The 21932-nt window shown below is 40.2% G+C and overlaps 1 protein-coding gene across 6 annotated transcripts in view; it reads left to right on the forward strand.

Moving 5' to 3' along the window:
* NAPEPLD (N-acyl phosphatidylethanolamine phospholipase D) overlaps positions 1-21932 on the forward strand; it is a 54577-nt gene that overhangs the window by 30274 nt on the left and 2371 nt on the right. For 5 of the 6 annotated variants that reach the window (XM_039519418.1, XM_039519417.1, XM_039519416.1 and 2 more), the window contains exons 2-4: positions 11068-11380; positions 16293-16939; positions 20193-20307. In XM_039519418.1, the coding sequence (XP_039375352.1) occupies positions 11084-11380; positions 16293-16939; positions 20193-20307 (1059 nt within the window). In that variant the 5' untranslated portion in view covers positions 11068-11083. Of the gene's footprint in view, positions 1-8954; positions 9015-11067; positions 11381-16292; positions 16940-20192; positions 20308-21932 lie in introns of those variants that run through there. The other variant, XM_039519415.1, reaches the window with a different exon arrangement.

Below are 21932 nucleotides of genomic sequence, written 5' to 3' on the forward strand. Positions count from 1 at the left end.
TTGTATTTATTTAGATTTTTAAGTAAAAGCGCTTGGCACCCTAACATCATTAATAATACATATTATATAATAATCATTAAAATAAAAATAAAACCATGTGAGTTGGGTAATCAAATTGTACAAGTAGGCATTTAATGTATATTCATGCACCATTAAAATTTGACAGTTAAAAGTACCAAAATCTGCAGTCCTGGAAAGATTTATGTTTGTACTTAACTATATTCACATGAGTAATTCTGTTGACTTCAGTGGGACTGCTCATAGGTGCAAAGCTCTGTAGGCCTGGGGCCAGAGACAGGAAATTGAAAAATTCAGGGCCAGATCCTAACATTTGATCTGTATGGTCTGACTTTTATGCTCACATAAAGCACTATTGATTTTATTGGGACTCCATGCAGGTACAAGGGTTCATGTATGCGAATCCAGTTGCAGGTCAGTTCCAACAGCAATGATAGCTTAGCTGGTCTATGCTGCTCATGTGTACTGTTTTCTATTTGTATTTTTCTGGTTAAATGTAAATCATTATTTACATTGTAAAACACATTAATCTACATATTTTGGGCTGAACTTTGGCCTGGTTGCATCAGGGTGTAAAGGACTGTACTCCCTTGTGCAAACTACACAGTGAGCATAAGGAAGCAGACTCAGGGAAGGGAACCTGAACTGCTGCACCCCCTCCTCTATGTGCTGGTGGGCAAGAGGGAGCAGGGAATTGGTATAGCCCTGGCTCCGCAACTCGCACCCCCAGCATGCCACCCAGCATAGCTGCAGTGGGGGAAGTATGCTGTGTTGGATACTGCTCCTTTTTAGAGCAAGGGGGAGATCAGGAGGCAGATTGAGTCATAATCACTATTCTGTCTTTTACAATGAGTAGATCATAGTGATAACCTAGGTCTTAGGCAGAAAAATAGGAACCTAAGGCTATAGGAACCTTAACTCTGAATTTCCTGACTTTTTGTGACTTTTAAATGTTACTTTCGCATTCATTAATATTTTGTTTTTATTAAAAACTAAATGGCCAGTGCTTAATAGTGTTAGCTTTTAAATGGTCCCAATTAGACTTTAAAATTAACGTATTTTAAATTCCTAGTTCAGTAACTTAATGTTACCTGTATATAATAACAAAGTAAAGGAGAAAATAGCTTCTGGCCAATGTGTTTTCTGGTGCACATTTATTTTGACAATAAACATCAGGAATTCATGTCACAGGCAAGTCTTATCTTACGTGGGGTTCCGTTCCGTGGTTATCGCGTAAAGCGAAAACTGTGTATACTCAAAATTATATCCCCAAGCCCTTTAAACCCCGCCCGCAGCTCCGGTGGCCGGGCCGGGGGGGCATTTAAAGGGCTCCTCCGGGCTCCTCACCGCGGTGGGAAGCCCGGTGGAGCCCTTTAAATGCCCCCCTGGCCCAGCCACCGGAGCTGCGGGCGGGGTTTAAAGGGCTCCGCCGAGCTTCCTGCCGTGGTGAGGAGCCCTTTAAATCCCGCCCACAGCTTTGGCAGCCGGGCTGGGGCTGGCAATTAAAGGGCCCGGAGCTCCACGGTGGCTGGAGCCTCAGGCCCTTTAGTTTGCCACAGGGGCTACCAGCCACCTCTGCAGCTGGGAGCCCCCTGGGTGATTTAAAGGCCCTGGGACTCCCAGCCACAGCTGGTGCCCCAGGACCTTTAAATCTTGAGGCCACGCCCCCCTGCTTGAGGCCACGCCCCCCGACTCCGGCCGTACGCATAAAGTTGAAATTGCGCATGTTAAATGCGTATAAGTTGCGACAGACCTGTATTCATATTAATGAAACCAATGTAGATGTAAACAATTAGCATCTTCCTTTGCATGCTTTAAAGATGTATATTCAGTACTTATAAAATTTCCTGACATCAACTCAGTTACTCCTGTTTTACAGTGTTCATAGTGGAATAACAATTATTTTAAAGTCAAAACACTTATAGGTACTGTATTTCCTGTCCACACTAGTAGGAAACTAGCATGATATAAAATGTATGCTTCTAAATATGGCAGAAAATTGTGTGGTAGTTTCTTCAGACATTGTGATACGGACATAAGGGCACCACACACATTTTATCACTAGTCACTAAAATATGAAATAACTTAAGTAAATCATTTTGTAATTTTTTTCTCCCCTTCTGTGCAGTTTTAAAATGGAACAGTCCAACACACTGAAAGAATCCTTTGAAGACCGGTTAGTTCCACAGCTTGAGGCAAAATCATAAGGATAGGAAGGAGTGTTCAGCCAATCTGCTGTTCTGATTGGTTTGAACAGCCTCAAGTGCTTTATAATGAAAGTTTAACAGCATTCATAATCATCTTGTCATAAACAGATCATGGTTAAGGTCTCTTTTACCTGTAAAGGGTTAACAAGCTCAGTAACCTGAGGAACACCTGACCAGAGGACCAATCAAGGGACAGGATAATTTCAAATCTCTGTGGAGGGAAGGCTTTGTCTGTGTTCCTTGTTTGCTCTGTGTGCTCTCTTTGGATCTAAGAGAGGCCAGACATGTCTCCAAGTTCTCCTGGAGTATTTCCTACTATCCAGTATAGTGAGTATTAGTTAAAAAGGCGGATTAGTCTTTTGAGTTGCTTTCTATATTTGCACTTGTGTGTTTGCTGAAGGAATTCTTTATTTCTGTTTGCTGTTACTTTGATTATGCTGAGGAGGAGGGAGGGGAAGTCTCTCCAGTTTTTATAAGTTAGACCCTGTATTTTTGCATCCTGGTAATACAGAGAGAGTGTACTTTTTTTTCTTTCTTTAATAAAATCTATTCTTTTTTAGAACTTGATTGATTTCTTCCCTTGTTTGGATTTTCAGGGGAAGGGGAGGGGGAAAAAGTGAATCCCTCTTTGTTTGATTCAAGGAGTTTGAATCAAGGTATTTTTCCCAAGGACTAGGGGAAAGGGAGGGGGGGATAGGGAATCCCTCTTTGTTTGAGTCAAGGAGTTTGAATCAAGGTATTTTTCCCAAGGACTAGGGGAAAGGGAGGGGGAGGTGAGTCCCTCTTTGTGTTGAGTCAAGGATTTGACTCGGTGTGTAATCTCTCCGGAGCAGGCTGGACAGAGGGAAGGGCGGGGGGAGGGGAACTGGCTGTTTCTCTCTCTCTGGTGAGATTCAAGGGGGTTTGAATCTGGGTTCCCCAGGGGAAGTTTGGGGGACAGGCAGTGTGTTACCCACTTTAAACTTAACTGGTGGCAGCGAGAACCAGATCTAAACTAGGATTTTAGTTTAGAGGAGTCCATGCAGGTCCCCATCTTGTGAACGCTAAAGTTCAAAGTGGGGAATAAACCTATGACACATCTAATCTCAAATTGTCCATTAGTTGCCCTAAGCAATTTCAGTGCTAAAGAACAATGAAAGAAAAGAACACTGTGAGTAAAATCTAGCTGGCAGTGACAATCGATAGTTAAGATTGCAGGGGGCATTTATTTCCACACCCCCTCATGTTTGCAAATAAGTTCCTTTTCAGTTGAAAATATTCATTCTTAGGCTCAGCCCAAAGGTATGTTTTGTTTTGTTTTTTTGTGTTTGTGGAATACTTGAAGGAAAGATGCTGAATTATATGCTTCCTGGCACAAAGGTGGTAGAACTCCCTCAGCTCGGATATTTTGGGCCCACTAGGGCAGTGGTAGTGGCAGGGCTTTGGAGCGGAGCCCCGAGCTGGAGCCTGGAGCACCTCCAGAGCAGTGGAGCTGCAGGTTTTTGCCTGGAGCTGGAGCGGAACCAGAGCGCAGCTCCAAAGCCTTAGGTAGTGGGGTAGAGAACAAGCAGGCCCCTTACTGGCTATTGTGTGCCATCTCTCTCAGTTTATATGTAATGCCAGGTGCCACAGAGGGAATGAACAGAACAGGTAATCCTCAAGTGATCCTTCCTCTATCGCCCCTTCCCAGCTTCTGGCAAACAGAGGCTAGGGCAGGGGCGGGCAATCTTTTTGGCCTTAGTGCCACATTGGGTTTCCTAAATTGTATGGAGGGCTGGTTAGGGGAGGGGGTCGTTGCTCAGCCCTCACCTCCTATCTGCCCCCCCCCACAGGACTCCTGTCCCATCCAGCCCCCCTGTTCCCTGATAGGCCCTCTGGAACCCCTGCCCCATCCACCACCCCCGCTCCCTGTCCCCTGACTGCCCCCAGACCTCCGCTGCCCCATCCAACCCCTCCTCTCATTCCTGATGCCCCCCCCCGGGACCCCTGCCCCATCCAACCACCCCTTCTCCCTGTCTCTTGACTGCCCCCGAAACCTCTGCTGCCCCATCCAACCCGTCTTCCTTCCTGACTGCCCCCCTGGGACTCCTGCCCCCATTCTACTCCCTGTATCCCCCCCAACCACCATCCACACCCCCGCCCCCTGACCACCACCCTGAACTCCCCTGTCATCTGTCCAACCCTCCCTGCCCCGTTACCGTGCTGCCTGGAGCACCGGTGGCTGGCGGCACTATAGCCACACCACCTGGCTGGAGCCGGGCCACGCTGCCACTGCCACCACGCAGCTCAGAGCACCAGGTCAGGCCAGGCTCTGCAGCTGTGCTGCCCCAGGAGCTCACAGCCCCACCACCCAGAGCATTGCGCTGGCGGCGGAGCGAGCGAGCTGAGGGGAAGGGGAGACAGCAGGGGAGGGGCCGGGGGCTAGCGTCCCAGGCCGGGGGCTTGGGGGCCAGGCAGGACGGTCCCGTGGGCCGTAGTTTGCCCACCCCTGGGCTAGGGACACCATCCCTGCCCATCCTGGCTAATAGCCATTGATGGACCTATCCTCCATGAATTTATCTAGTCCTTTTTTGAACCCTGTTATAGTCAAAAGTTTAAATTGGATTGGTGCATAAGAGCCAGAGAATGGGAGCCCAGCTCTGAAATTAAATCTTATGGGGCGCAACAAATTAAGACTCCACTCCTTCAGATGTGAGCACGTCCATAGGAAGTGTGTGTGTGGTGGTGAGTTATACCTGAATGCGGAATGGTAGTGGATGGTGGTACTGGGTAGTGGATGGTAGATAGGATGGGAGTAGGTTTTTATCTACATGGAAGAATGCGAGCATTAGTAAGAGAGATTCCATGTTCTGTTGTCTGTATTCTCCTGACTGAAGTTAAAAAAACCACTTTCACGCTTGAAACTTTGTAATGTTTAAAATTGCATTTTCAAGGAGAAATACTGATGACAATGTGTATTTGTAATTTTTCACTTCTATATTTCTAAGGTCCACTTGAAAAAGGTGTGAGGTAAAATCCATTTTAACATTTCACTGAACACTTCACTGTTGTTTTCCTAAAAGTTAATGGTTAATGCCAATATGAAACTACACCATGTGTATTTTCAGCTGTTTATCAGATTTTAGCTTGGCTTACAAAATTGATCCAACATCTACTAGCTCAAGGACTAAGCCTAAATGTGAGGCCAAAATACACAGGTTCTCTGAGCCACAACCCCTCTTGCCTGGTATGTCCCTTCCACCCCCCGTACTGCTTTGGCCAGAAAACTTTGGTATATTGCTGGATGAACTGAGTCCCAAATGAATGCTGGGCCACCACAACATATTTATCAATTAATATTGCTCCGTCTTCCCCCTGAGGGTATGTCTACACTGGAATAAAAGACCAGTGGCATGTCCGCAGCTGGCTGGGGGTCAGGTGAATTGGGTTTGTAGGGTTTGGGCCACAGGGCTAAATATTGCTGTATAGACGCTTAGGCTTGGGCTGAGGCCCAGGTTCTGGGACCTCCCTCCTCACAGGGTCTCAGAGCTTGGGCTGGAGCGTAAGCCCAAATATCCTACATAGCAAATTTTCAGCCCTGCAGCCTGAACCTGAGTCAGCTGACCTGGGCCAGCTGTGGGTGTTTAATTGCTGTATAGACATATCCCTAGAATCCTCTTCTGGCATAGTGTGAGTAGAGCTCCTCCACACACAGATTTTTCTCTGCTGGGTTGGTTAGGGACTGACCTCTCTCCAGTATTCGCTGTTCTAGGGAAGAGGTTGGCAATTACTCCAGGGCATTCCTCATCTTAAGATGTCCTGGAGGCTAGGGCTCCCCTGTATAACAGCAGTGGCAGCTTCCTACTCTCTACACCCCCTGCAGTGTCAGAACTGGAGTTCTTTCTATAGACTCAGGAAGACATCACTTCATTGATTACACTTGGTTTACAGTGAATGTTTTCTTTGCAGTCATAAAGGCTAGGAACTTAATTTTTTAAAACAGAATCTTTACTTCTGCAGAAGCTGTTGGCACTTGCCCGAGCGATTTCTGCTCACCTATGTTAGTGGATTTTTCAAACTCTGCATCTAACATATTTCTTTCCTAAAGAAAGCTTTTCACCAGACCTTAGAAAGGATTTAATTATAGGTCACTTTTCCACAAACTGATTATTAATTTTCTTATGCTTAAATGCATCTGGCTATTAAAATATTTCTTAATTTAAAAAAAGTCCTCTTGCTCTGTTTTAAATGTTCATAGTAGTCAAACAGTATTTGCATCCCATTTGTGCATTTGATATATATCACGTTTGCCTACTGGAAAGTGGTTTTGGATGTAAGATAACTTGTGTGAGTAAAGCATCCAGGATTTGATTAATATTTTGCATATATAAGTGCGGATTCTTCCCTTTTGTTTACAAGGGTTGAGCGTACCTGTGCAAGTCTACAATTGCAGGATGTCTACATGGGATTTTTTTAAAAAAAGTCTGTTTATTGCTACCCCCCACACAGATAGGATTTAACAGAAGGCTGGTTGGTTGCAACGTCTTGCTCACTTATACATATTGACAGACAATACAGTGGCTTAAAATAATAATAAGGGATTGTTTGGTGCTAGAAAAATAAAATTGCCTCTGAGGTGAACTCAAGAGGGTGGGAGGAAGTGTTGACTCATCCCTGATTGAGTACTTTGTAATATTCAAGTATCAGAGGGGTAGCTGTGTTAGTCTGGATCTGTAAAAGCAGCAGAGTCCTGTGGCACCTTATAGACTAACAGAAGTTTTGGAGCATGAGCTTTCGTGGATGAATACCCACATCATCGGATGCGTGGGTATTCACTCATGAAAGCTCATGCTCCAAAACTTCTGTTAGTCTATAAGGTGCCACAGGACTCTTTGCTGCGTGTAATATTCAAGATATAGATACCAAATCTCAGATTTAGACGCTTGTTTAGAATACCAAGAACCTCTGTAGACAAACAACCTGCCAGGTTTTATTTTAAGCCAAAAGTTGAAGCATGCTGGATTTTTCTCAAAATGTTCCTCTTCACCTTAAGAAAATAATTAGCTTTAGTTTGCTGTACCCTAAGCAGAATCAAAACTGATGTACAGAGCAAAATTGCTGCATTTCAGACACACTGGGTTATAGCCACCACATATTTCCAAGAGAAACATAAATTAAGAGGCAAGAGAGAGACTTTCAAGGAATATACAGTTCAGAGAATACTTGACTAAATTAACTGTTTCTAAATTTGTAATTGTCTTTACACATGTAAAAAGGTTAAGTATTCAATCAGTTCTGGCTGATCAGTTCTGTGCTCCCCTCAAATGCTTATGGAATGCTAATGAAAGCCACGTACGTGCATCAAATGGAAAACATATTGGCAGATGGATACCTGCAGTGCCTTAACTGCCTTGGCACCCATTTTGTTGTCAGTACAACCATTCCCTCTTCCCTTACACTGATAATTTGGTTCAGTATCAAAATTTCAGAGCAGGATCAAATGTGCATTTAAGCAAAAATCAAACTCACCCATTTGAGAGATGAATGTAATAGATAAATTAAAACTTTTAAAAATGTCTGAGACACTTTTGGAGCTCTTTTAATGTAAAATTACTTCATAGATTCCAAAGCCAGATGGGACCTTTGTGATAGTCTAGTCTTTCCTGCTGTATAACAGACCATAGGACTTTCCTGAATTAACTCCTGTTTGAATTAGAGCGTATTATTTTTTTTTTAAAAAATCCAATCTTGACTTAAAAATTTGTAGTGATGGAGAATCCACTACAACCCTTAGTAAATTGTTCTAATGGTTAATTATCGTCACCTTTAAAAATTTGCTCCGTATTTCTAGTCTGAATTTGTCTAGCTTCAACTTCCACGCATGGAATCTTGTTATACCTTTGTATATAAACCTTTGTTATACCTAGATTGAAAAGCCCTGTTATCAAATTTCTGTTCTCCTTGTAGGTACTTACAGACTGTGACCAAGTCGTCCCTTAGCTTGGAGTAACATGGTAGTATGTCAGCTTCACAGTAGATTATACTGTGGACCACAGTCGTCAGATACAGTAGTTGAATAAGAAAATTGAAATGGGTGGTCTGCTGAAATGGGAACTGATTAATTTATTGAAATTAAGAACCTAAATTACTAGAATTTGATACTTTACCTTTGCATATCATCTTTTAGTAATTTTTCAGATGTGGTTTTATGCTGTTTGCTTGCATGCTTTTAATTAAAAAATGATATGTAATTAAAACTTCTGACTTGGCATATAGTCCTAGGAATTAAAAAGAAAAAAAAATGGTTATCCCTGAGTGCAAACAGCAACATGTAGGTACACTGCATAGTTCAGTACCTGGAAAGACATATTGTGTGATGCATATATCTGCACACACCCCTTAATCCTCCTTTGTGCTTCTTCTATGTACCACAGTCCTGCATACTTTCTAGAGTGGCGTGCACAGTTTCAGAATGCACACAATTTGAATTAAATGTTATATAGTGATGTAATACATAAATGCATTTACTGGAATATGTGATCGTTAATTAGCAAATGTACAAACTGGGTGATCTCTCTAAAACCACAAGAAAATTAATGCAAAGAAACTTAATTTAATCCACCATTACGGTTGAGATTTTACACAGTTCAAAGCCAGTGGCAGTAACCCTGCCCTGCTGTGGATGTATGGAGATATTTCTGTTACCATATGGTGTTGTCTTTAAAACCTTAACAGTCTGTGTCTGTGCAATATGGCAGAGTAATGATTGATGTGGGAACCATCTGTGTATCTCCAACCTTCATCAGCTATGTCATCTATGTCATGTCACAGGTAAGCAATCTCGCTAATTTGCAAATGGCTGTTCCTATAGCAGAAAAAGAGGGATCTACCTCTAAAGTCAGAGCTCCACCAATACATAAATTTTTGATCGGTTGTAGTAACATTAAACTGATTTTGTCTGTGTATAAAATCTCAGCTGTAATGGTACACTAACATAGATTTTTGTATTTAATTGTACAAGGGCAGAGTGAATTCTAGCCACTCGGGTACTTGAAGATTATTTTGTCAAAGAAACAACACGTCTCTTAACTAATTTGACTAAAACTGTGCTAAGTACAATGGAGAAATTTTTCTTTTAAATTGCTTGTAAGTGACTGGCCTATTTAAACCCTTCCTTTAGAAAGTGATCCTTGAGCACACAAAGTTTGGAAGTCACTCCGTTAATGTACAAGTACATCTCTAAGGGATATCTGAGGTCAAGCTTGATTATTGGGTGAAAAGTTTATGTAGTCCAGAATGTGTAGAGGGCTTGTTCCATATCAGTAAACAGCCCAATTCCCAGCCTGTGTGTAGGAATGGTTCTCGACTGTGATAAAAGGTATAGTAACTCTGGTACTATAAAGGGAGGTTTGCATGCTGGATACTGGTACCTCTATTTTTGCTTCTAGTTAGTACCATCAGTCTTAATTCATGAATGCTAAAATTCCCTCCACATTGTTTTGAAGTATCTAATCAAGACATTACCCTATAAGAATGTTTCCAAACTTACTGGAGACCAATACAAATGCTGTTTCCATCCAGTCATTTAATTTTGTCTTGTTTGCATATCTATTTAAACAGTGTTCCACTGATTCTAAACAATGTACAATGCTACTTGTCTGCCTCTGGTCATTTATTGTTTTTAATCATGTAAAAGTCTGAAATCTAGTACTTTTCTGTTTTAAATAACTGGACACCAAACCAACATTTGTCTTAACATTGGTAGAGGATTGAAAATTTAATTCAAAATAAGTGTATTCCAGAGTTTCTTAAACTAAAGTTGTTAAGTCACTCATTTATCACTTTGCGAGGGTTTTTTCCCCACCTTGGAATCCTGTTGAGTTTGGATTGTTTTATCTAAATTCCTAAGGATGCATGTTCAGCATAACAATTTTGTGACTGCAGCATGGGTTAGGAGCTCTTGGCTCCCATATTCTAATTGCTTCTATGAAATGGACTTAAACTGGAGCTGTGGGTAAATTAATTTGTTTCTCCAGTTGCAAAATAAGGATATTTATTAACTTCACAGTGGTGCTGAAATTAAGGTACTGTTTGTAGAACACTTTGAAGATATAAAATACTAAATGTTGCAAATAAAACATAAACATTGGACCTATTGTAGACTCCAGGTCCAGGAACCAGCCTACTTAATGGATACCAGACTTCTGCAGCTCATCCCTGGGATGACTAGTTTTATGGGACTTGGATTGTCCTTCAGAAATTTGACTTTAATTATATCAGTTAAGCTTAACTGAATTTTCAGCTTATCTATATTGTCTAAAATACAGCTATCTTGAGGCATCAAATACCTCTTGTGGTTCATACATCTTGTTCATATTATATAGAGATGCATTATTTGTTGATGTGTCTTTCAAACAGAAGTATCTTTATTGCTACATAATACTGCAGTTTTTATTACAGAACAAAGGTCCTATGTCAAGTATAAAATATTTCATAGTTCAAGAAAATCAAGTATGTGCTTGCAAGATCAAATTACATCAGGAGTTAAATGAACTTTAGGAGGAGTTTGGTACTCTTCCAAAAAGAGAAAGTAAAGAACATTCCCCTCTTTTATATTTAGTATGTCATAGGGCTGGGTTCTAAAGTTGTGCATACCAGGAAGGAAGTTTCTGCCTGAACTACACTACTTGCTAAGACATGTTTTTTAAGGTTTAAGCTTTAAGTAATAGTAACTGTTTTAAAAAGTAAAGTTGTATGGAAAAATAAGTTAAATTGCAAAATGAAAGGGCAGCTTTATTTTTATGGTGATGTGGAAAGCTTTCAATGTTATGAATGTTAATGTTAGTGAAAGAAAAGATTTATTCATTTAAAAAATATATTTTAGTTCTTCATCAAAAGACATGGATGAGAAGGCAGATGAAGAGCAACCTTCAACTGCATGTAACCAGTACCCTAAGGAGGCAGTAAGGAAACGACAAACTTCAAGTCGAGGTTCCAGAGGCAGTGACTCCTCCAGGACGTCCAGAAAAAGCTTCAGATTGGATTACCGATTAGAGGAAGATGTAACTAAATCAAAGAGAGATAAAGATGGAAAGTTTGTCAACCCTTGGCCAACATGGAAATCTCCATCCTTGCCAAATATTTTGAAATGGGCCCTTGTGGAAAAAAATAACAGTAACGTCCCATCTTCAAAACAGGTAACTATTTGCATGTTTACTATTCCAAGATGTAGGTCCTAATCCTGTGAGGCACTGAGAGCTCTCAATTCCTATCTTTAAAATAAGAGGGTTTTCAAATAAGACTTCTTAGGCCTCTTTTGGAGACTCTAGGCCAGTGGTGGGCAACCTGCAGCCTGCCAAGGTAGTCCACTGGTGGGCTGCGAGACAGTTTGTTTACATTGCCCGCCTGCAGCTCCCAGTGGCCACATTTTGCTGTTCCCATCTAATGGGAGCTGCGGGAACCAGCGGCTAGAATGTCCCTGTGGCCCGTGCCGCTTCCTGCAAACCGCAGCCACTGGGAGCTGTGGGCGGCCGTGCCGGCAGACGGTCAATGTAAACAAACCATCTCGCTGCCTGCCAGCAGATTACCCCCGTGGGCCGCAGGTTGCCCACCACTGTTCTAGACTGTTTTTGGAGACTCACCAGTTTCACTGTGTTTTTACGTATCTTTTAATTTTTTTTATCATTTCTTTCAAAAGCTATCCATTTCTACCGTTTTAATGTGAAATCTTCAATTCTGTGTGTTAGGCCTATAAACTTGGAATAGATTATCCAGTTCAGGTTATATGTTGAGAGAAACTTCAGGAAATACCCGAACAGCATTTGTCTGAACTCACATGGTTACAGGTTATTGCATGTTTCTCTTTCAATAGATATTGGACATGTCTACAATTTGTAGGATATCTGCTACATTAGTCAAGCTGCAGTTATTACTTATGGGACATTTAATTACAAAAATGTTACTGTATGATTTGAATGGTGGTGAAAACTTTATATAGCTTTGGGATGGTATAAAACAACTACTAAATTGTAATGATGATTTCCTCTGTTTGCCAGCCACAATCCGTAGGTTAGATTCTCTCAGAGAGAATAAGTTTTTTATATTGAGGCTAATTTGAGCAAACATTTATACTAAGACACTGTCAGGTTATTGGGAAAACACACTATTATTTATTTGTCTTGCATCAGTGCCTGTAGGTCTCAGTCAGTTCCAGGGCTTCATTGTGCTAGTACTGTATACAATCATAATGTAAAAAAACCAAAACCCTAAAAATAAAAACTACAAACCCTCCCCCACAACAAAAGAAAGAAAATACAGTTCCCGCTACAAAGAGGACTGGATATTGGTCTTCAGTGCCTCAGTTTGGAGATGCACTTTGTGGAGATGCACTTCTGAGCTAGTACTTTTCAGCAGCCAGGAGGCAATCATAAGAGTTTATGCTTCACAATCTGAAGTATGTGGCAGAGTTTCATTGGTTGATCTATGAATGAAACAGCTAATTGACAGCTCTTCTGATGAGAAAATAAGTCTATATATTGCATTTTTGGTGATAGTGGCTCAGAGTTGTTTGATTTCAGAGGGGTAGGGAATCTATTTAAGGAATAGATTAAATCTGTATACAGTTGGTCTGACAGCATTTTGAGCACTATTCCCCAGGATTAATTAACCCATTTTAAATTTGTAGTCCCACAACATCCGACATGCACACATACTGGCTAAATGGCCAGAGAGTACACCAATTATTTGCAGTCCCTACCACCACTGCAAGCTGTTTCTTCTGGCTTGCCACATTATCTTGTGTGGAGTTTACATCCTGGCTTGCATTGACACCTGGCTGCTCGAGAAAAAACCACTCAGACCAGGTTACCAAGAAGATTTAGTCCTTCAGAGGCCTAGAAGGGCCAGGAGAAGACACTGACTGGAGCAAGCAGACCAGTAAAAAGGTTTGTCTGCTTCTTCTTAAGAGCTGTCTGGGTGACACTTGGACAGAGCAGGAACTGGTCACTGCTAGCCCAGATCTTTAGGACCAGGTCAGGGCTTTGGCCTCAAGCACTACAACTAAGCACTTGCCTTTAAAAGCACAGCCAGTCAAATTCTGAGTTTTGTTATCCTTAGTTAACTGTTTGATGCCAAGTTCACAGCTTAGACCACAATGCTCTGAGCAGATGGCCACAACTTGTGGACTAAGGCAGGGAGCTCCCGCAGCACCACACATGGCCCTGCAAAAGACGCTATGGAGCAACCCTACCTGTGACAAACAGATGTATGTGACCACCAGCCTGTGAGTCTGGTTAATGACTGACGACATGGGTCAGTCCTTTGGTGTGTTGTGTGTGCAATGGAGAGCTGTAATATTGTTTCATTTGAGCTGCAGGATAACTATCTCTGACTTAAGGGAAGGTCAAGAAGGAATTTATACCATGCCTGGTGTAGAGCTAACTGACCCAACTCTCCAACTCCGATTTCCTAGTTTGCACTTCAGATGGTGAAGTAAGAACTAGCAGACAGTAGGAGCGTCACTAAAGTGAAGTCAGAAAAAGTCAAAGTCAGAAGCAGCAAAAAGATAGATGAAGCATTATTATTTGGACTTCTCAGCTCCCAAGCCACTTCACTGCTTGCTTCACCATTGTCCCCGCATCACCTCTGAATTAAATCGTAAAGTATTTCTGAGACTATTTAAAATTAAAGCTGAGAGTTCCATGCTTCCCTTGACACTGTTTAGCTGTAGCACGTCTTTACTACAAACTACTGCTTCCTCTGCATTCTAGTTAGCAACTCCTTGATTTTAAGAACATGCTAAGTAGCTGACACCCTTAACTGGTTCATGTTATCAGTCAGTATTTTGCATATGGAATTGTATGACACCCATGATGTACTTCATTGAACTACAGACTATTGCTAAATTATTACAAGCCTCCATTTTTAACTGGGAATCTAGACCACAGACTTTCTGTATGTTACTGGCTTTGTTAATGACTTTTCTAAATGGCATTGAGATGGCTTTACTCACCATGCATTGTAAACATAAATTGTTGATTTGTGTTGCTCCACAAATCTCAGTTAAAATAAAATCAGATGGTGCGTCAGTATGTACTGAGCTCCAAAGTCCTAAGCTAATTAACCAATCTTACTAAAGCCAGTCATGCATTTCTTCTTGCTTTGCATTTGGGGTGGGGATTTCACACTAATGCAGAAATGAAAAGAAGTGAGTAGTAAATATTTTTCTCTAGATATCTTTGTCCACAGCCAATTTGTCATTAATGTCATATTTCAAACATCTGCCATTGCTCTTGGAACAAAACCAAACATCTATAGTGCAACTGTGTTACCACAGTAATACCAGTATGCTAATACACAATCTTATCCGGATTTAGTATTTTATCCACCTCATTGTTTACCTCGTTGTGCAATTCAAATGATTTAGTATGGAATATATTGCAGTAGAAGTTGTACACCCTTTTTTTAAGTACTTGTAATTTGAATAATGAAATGATGACTTGGAAAAACCTATTTTTTTTTAATCCAAAATTTGAACATTTAAAAAAGACAGTCATGAAGACATTTTTTCAACACATCAAAAAACAAAAATCTATTTTATGAAGAAGACCTGAAAATGCTTTGCCCCAACTCCTTTCCATAATTTTGTATTAATTCATAGATTTTAAGACCGGAAGGGACCATTTGATCATCTAGTCTGACCGCCTATATAATAGAGGTCACAGAATTTCAGTGAGTTATTCCTGCACCTAGCCCAACAACTTGTATTTGGCTAAAGCATATCTCCCAGAAAGGCATTCAGTCTTGATCTGAAAATATCAATGATGGAGATAATATCAGTTCCCTTGGTAGAGAAAAAGAAAATTGTGCCTTATTTCTAATTTGAATTTATCTGGATTCAATGTCCAGCTATTGGTTCTTGTTGTCCTCTCTTTGCTAGATCAAAGAACACTATAATACCGTGAAGGTAATCAAGTCCCCTCTCTCTCTTCTTTTTGATAAACTGAACACATTTTGTTCTTTGAGTCTCTCATTGTAAGGCATTTTCTCCATCTCTCAAATTATTTTTGTGGCTCTCTTCTGCACCCTCACCAGTTGGAAGTGGTCAAGTGGATCAAATATGGCTTTATCCTCTTTTCAGAGAGCATTGCCATAGTTATTGTAAAAGGGAGATAAATGTCTAACTGCAAATAGTGCAATTTGTATCACCTCCCTTCTAAAAAAAAATACATTCAGGGTGTTTCTGTAACACACTTTTTAACGGAATTCTTTATTCCAACTACAGCTCCAATGAAGTCCCAGACTGAAATACTGATCTAAAGGGAACTACACTTAATCATTACCTTTCAATACAGTTTCAGTAGAACTGAAATTCATATTTCAATTTTTAATTAAGCTTCCATGGGACTTCACATTTAAGATAACCCTCCATAAGTAATGTAGCAGCAGTGGTGCTGCATTATACCTCTCTACTTGGCAGTTTCTTAAAAATTTATCAGCAGTGTTCATTGAATTATTGACTCTGCCGGTAGCATATTAGTGGTCCTCCTAGCAGATTAAAGTCTCTTCAATCTAATAAGTAACTTGTAATAAATCTATCCCTGCTGGGACTCTGGAAGGATATTGCTCAGATCCACAAGCTATAGCTCCAATATTTAAGCTAAAGGCCAAACTCCAAGAGAATAGTAGTAGTAGCAGCAGCGGCAGCAGCACCACTAAAATCCTCTTCCAGGGCAATAGGGGCAAGATATCAGAATTTGTTGCTAATTTTGAGCAATTCTATTTCATTCCAGTAAAAGTCTGCAAGTTGTTTTCAGCACATCTTTGAATTGTTTCCTTTGTAGAGCCGCAGGCCTAATTCTCCTGCTCTCAAAAGCATGTTCTAAGGCCTAGAAAGATTAAATGATTATTAAAAATAAGGTTAATGATTTTAATTTAATAGGAAGCTATTGAAGTCACTGGAAATGGTATCTCTGTGCACCTACTTGCAGGTTTCCTAGAAATTAAAGATGTACACTAAGAACAAGCCTTGTTTTGTGATTGGTGCTTTGTGGGCTTTTTGTTGTGTGTGTGCTTTGCTTTCTAACTCTCTTTTTGTTGTTGTTTTGCTAGGAACTTGATAAAGAGCTTCCTGTGTTAAACCCTTACTTCATTCCAAACCCTGAACTAGTTGGCAAGACTGGAAATGGCATGCGAGTCACATGGTTAGGACATGCCTCAGTTATGGTGGAAATGGATGGACTTGTAATTCTTACTGACCCCATCTTCAGCCAGCGGGCTTCCCCAGCACAGTTTGTGGGTCCAAAACGTTTCCGAGGACCTCCATGCACAGTAGATCAGCTCCCAAAAATAGATGCAGTAATGATCAGCCACACCCACTATGACCATTTGGACTATAATACTGTAGAGAGTTTAAACAAGCGTTTTGGCACTGAGTTGAGATGGTTTGTGCCTCTGGGTCTTTTAGAATGGATGCAGAAATGTGGCTGTGAAAATGTGATTGAACTGGACTGGTGGGAAGAGAACTGTGTCCCCGGTCATGACGCAGTTACTTTTGTCTTTACCCCATCTCAACACTGGTGCAAGAGGACTGCAACAGATGACAACAAGATTCTTTGGGGCAGCTGGTCTGTCTTGGGGCCCTGGAATAGGTTTTTCTTTGCAGGAGACACTGGTTACTGTGTTGCTTTTAAAGAGATAGGCAAAAGATTTGGACCTTTTGATCTTGCAGCTATTCCCATTGGAGCTTATGAACCAAGGTATGCAAATTTCAAAGGTTTTGACCAAAAGATATGTAAACTATATCAATGAAACGGTATACTGACTTCAAACCACTTTTTTTCTTGTTAGTGGTTTAAATACTAACATTGTATCTGCAGCTTCTGAACTTTTCACTTGTCTAAAATACATTTCGGGCAATGTAGAGCAGAAGAGCGATTTGAAGGCTGTGGAAATAGTAAGGGAGAGCAAGGGCATGTCTGTGCTGTGGGCGGCACAGCTGCAGCTATGTTGTTGTTGCAGCATAGTGCAGACGCTTCCTACATCAACAGAAGGGGTTTTTCCATCAATGTACATAATCCACCTCCCTGAATGGGCGGAAGCTAGGTTGACAGAAGAATTCTTCTGTTGATCTAGTTGTGTCTACACTGAGCGTTAGGTCAGCTTAACTACGGTACTCTAGGATGTGAATTTTTCATACCCATGAGTGATGTACCTAAGTCAATCTAAATTTTAAGTGTACACCAGAGCCAAGACGTAGAAAGAGAGGGAAAGAAGCTGAAATGTGTTTTTTTTTTTTTTATCAGACATTACTCCAAAAACTATTGAAAAACACACACAGCCTGGCATTATTTTAATGTGAAAAGAAATTAGGAATAGGAAAGGCCACTGGGATCACCCAGTCTGAAATCCATTTTCATACATTAAAACAATTTACAGTGCTACTATATTATTCTAATTACCACATTACTTTCCCCAATTTCAGTTCTCACATGATTCTGAATGCTTTATAGCATTTGAAAGATGTGTTTGCCTGGGCATCTATTTCCTCCTTAGCACATGGTATCTAATCTTTCAGATGGGATAAAGCATTGGTTCTTAGTAGGGCTGTCGATTAATTGCAGTTAACTCATGCAGTTAACTCAAAAAATTAACTGTGATTAAAAAAATTAATTGCGATTAATCGCGCTGTTAAATAATAGACTACCAATTGAAATGTATTACATATTTTTGCATGTTTTTCTGTTTTCAAATATATTGATTTCTATTACAACACAGAATGCAAAGTGTACAGTGCTCACGTTATATTATTTTTATTACAAATATTTGCACTGTAAAATGATAAAAGAAATAGTATTTGTCAGTTCACCTCATACAAGTACTGTAGTGCAATCTCTTTATCGTGAAAGTGTAACTTACAAATGTAGATTTTTTTTCTTACATAACTGCACTCAAAAACAAAACAATGTAAAACTTCAGAGCCTACAAGTCCACTCAGTCCTACTTCTTGTTCAGCCAATCGCTCAGATAAACAAGTTTGTTTATATTTACAGGAGATAATGCTGCCCTCTTCTTATTTACAATGTCACCTGAAAGTAAGAACAGGTGTTCACATGGCACTTTTGTAGGCATTGCATGGTATTTATGTGCCAGATATGCTAAACATTCATATGCCCCTTCATGCTTCAGCCACCATTCCAGAGGACATGCTTCCATGCTGATGATGCTCATTAAAAAAAAAAGTGTTAATTACATTTGTGACTGAACTCCTTGAGGGAGAACTATATGTCTCCTGTTCTGTTTTGCCTACGTTCTGCCATATATTTCATGTTATAGCAGTCTTGGATGATGACCCAACACATGTTTGTTTTAAGAACACTTTCACAGCAGATTTGACAAAACGCAAAGAAGGTACCAATGTGAGATTTCTAAGGATAGATACAGCACTCGACCCAAGGTTTAAGAATCTGAAGTGCCTTCCAAAATCTGAGAGGGACGAGGTGTGGAGAATGCTTTCAGATGTCTTAAAAGAGCAACACTCCGATGTGGAAACTACAGAACCCAAACCATCAAAAAGGAAAATCAACCTTCTCCTGGTGGCATCTGACTCAGATGATGAAAATGAACATGCATCAATCTCTGCTTTGGATTGTTATCGAGCAGAACCCGTTATCAGCATGGACACATGTCTTCTGGAATGGTGGTTGAAGCATGAAGGGACATATGAATCTTTAGTGCATCTGGCACATAAATATCTTGTAATGCCGGCTACAACAGTGCCATGTGAATACCTGTTCTCACTTTTGGGTGACGTAAACAAGACGTGGGTAGCATTATCTCCTGCAAGTGTAACCAAACTTGTTTGTCTGAGCGATTGGCTGAGGTAGGACTGAGTGGACTTTTAGGTTTTAAAGTTTTATATTGTTTTATTTTTGAATGCAGTTATTTTTTGTACATAATTCTACATTCGTAAGGTCAACTTTCATTATAAAGAGATTGCACTACAGTATGTGTATTGGGTGAAATATACTATTTCTTTTGTTTTTTTACAGTGGAAATATTTGTAATAAAAATAAAGTGAGCACTGTACACTTTGTATTCTGTGTTGTAATTCAAATCAATATATTTGAAAATGTAGAAAACATCCAAAAATATTTAAATAAATGGTATTCTTTTGTTTAAGCATGATTAATTTTGTTTAATCGTGCGTTTAATCACAATTAATTTGTTTAATCGCTTGGCAGTCCTAGTTTTTAGCTTTAGCAGTTCTCAAGATAACAGTTGCTAAAATGTCAGAAATGAAGTTTGGGTAGGTTGGGGAAGCAAACCAGAAATCAGAATGGTGAGATTAAAGTCCAATATTTCTGATGAACTACCCAGTTCAGAAATAAATGCTAGCATTCTCATTGGTGTGCAAAATCTGCTTCTATCCTCCCCTTTGTCACTGGCCCGCAATCAATTATAGCAAATTCTAGAAGTTGAACCAATGTAATTTTAATCCTGTGCCTTATACCTTGGGACTTGACATCTCACTCAAAACACTGCACCTCCACTAGCAAGCAAAGTGTTCATTCAATACCGACTCAGAGAGGAGTGCTATCTACTGAAGCATGTTTCTTTTGTTGTATCGTATGATTCTTCATACATATTGATTATGGTGATGTTAGCATGAACTTGCTTCAGAGCAGATGGCCCATAAATCCTTAAGCTGAATACATTGGGAAAACTTCCCACCTCTATAAAGAATACTGATTAAAAAACAGAATAGCCCTCCAAATTCTGTGGATGTGCGTGCTGTTGTATACATCTATTGTAATTAGTTGAAAGAATGCTAGTCATTACTAGCAAATGGATTTCTACAGTCTCTGTAACTTGGTCACAGTTATAGACCTTCCTTTTTGATTAAATGAGAATATCTTAACACCTCTTGCCTATTTAAAAACCCTAATAAAGAACAGATATCTTGAATGAAAAAGGTTACACTAAATATGTAAGTTATTTTGTGTTTGTTAGGTGGTTTATGAAATACCAGCATGTGAATCCTGAAGAAGCTGTAAGAATTCATATTGATGTTCAGTCAAAGAAGTCTGTAGCGATTCATTGGGGAACCTTTGCTTTAGCAAATGAGGTGAGTTTGGGCTAATCATGAATACATTCAAATTTTCTAAGTATGGAAACAGTAATTAAGCTTAATCATCTCATATTATAACAAACATCTATAAATGGATTATCTATAGCTCAGAATTATAAGCTTATTTTGTCTTTATTCTTACATAACTGACTACATATTGTATGTATTTAGTTAAGACTAAATTCTACAATTTTTAATACAAAAACTAGTTCACTTTTCTTAACAATTTTAGCTCAAGGTATAAAATGCTCTCAATAAAGCTGAATTTCTTGTGAATGTCAAATACTTCAAGATAAAAAGGCAGTGAAAATATATCAGCACATTGGGAGCTTTTGTTATGCAGGCAGATTTGAAATACTAGCTCTATTGGCAGAGGAACTGGTGCACTGAAAAAGGGGAAGGCATAAACGCTTGATAAGGAGAGATCAATGTTGCATATTAAAAGAGCAGGTCTTGTCGTCAGATTTGTGGTACGGGGTTAGCATCAACCTGACATGAGACTACTTATGTAGTAAATGACCACAGATAAGTCATACAGGTAATAGAATTCATGACAGATGAGTTGAGGGAGAGAATAAGAGAAGAAACCCAGAAAGAGAGAGACTGTAATTCTAGTTCAGCATTTGAAATTGTGCATCCATGCCTTGAATCATCAGACACTTGGGACACAAATCTAGATCAGATGACGGGACAAAGAAGAGCTTCTGTCAGAAACCCAGAAAGAGAAATTGACACAAAATAAAGAATTCTGCAATTGATCTTCAGATTGAAATGCCCCAAATTGGGAAGAAAATATTTACAATAGTACATCAACAGGTATTATAGAAATGTGCTGGATAGCAAGACTAAAACAGACAATCATGGGTTTTATTACTATTATAGATGAAATTATTAATGAGTCACAGGGTGAAAAAACTTTCTGGAATGGAGGATGGGAGTGTTCTGTTGTATGGATAGTAATTTAGGTATACAAAAATCAGGGACAGCAGAAATGTGAATAAATATTGTGACAGGGTCAGGCCAGATGGCTACAAGAGAGTGGTCAAAGGTATATATGTTAGCTCCAGGTTAAGCAGGTCCCTTTTCCCTGAGTTAGATAACAGGGACTATTCCAGAACACTCAGGAACTTTCTAGAATTAATTAAGGCAGGCAGGTTAATTAGGACACCTGTAGTCAATTGGGAAGTTACTAGAATTACTAGAAGTTACTAATCAGGACACCTGGTATAAAAAGGGTCTCACTCCAGTTAGTGAGGTGTGTGTAAGGAGCTGGGAGTGAGAGGACGTGCTGCTGGAGGACTGAGGAGTACAAGCGTTAACAGACACCAGGAGGAAGGTCCTGTGATGAGGACAAAGAAGGTGTTGGGAGGAGGCCAGGGGGAAGTAGCCCAGAGAATTGTAGCTGTCATGTAGCTGTTCCAGAAGGCACTCTAGAGAGCTGCAGTCCACAGGGCCCTGGGCTGGAACCCGGGGTAGAGGGCGGGCCTGGGTTCCCCCCAAAACCTCCCAACTCCTGATCCAACACAGGAAGATCTCTGAGGCTAGCAAAATCCGCCAATAAGCGCAGGACCCACCAAGGTTGAGGATGAACTTTATCACAGTATGTAACTGCTAAGTATCAT

Source organism: Mauremys reevesii, linkage group 1, assembly GCF_016161935.1.
Source record: "Mauremys reevesii isolate NIE-2019 linkage group 1, ASM1616193v1, whole genome shotgun sequence".
Taxonomy (NCBI): domain Eukaryota; kingdom Metazoa; phylum Chordata; order Testudines; family Geoemydidae; genus Mauremys; species Mauremys reevesii.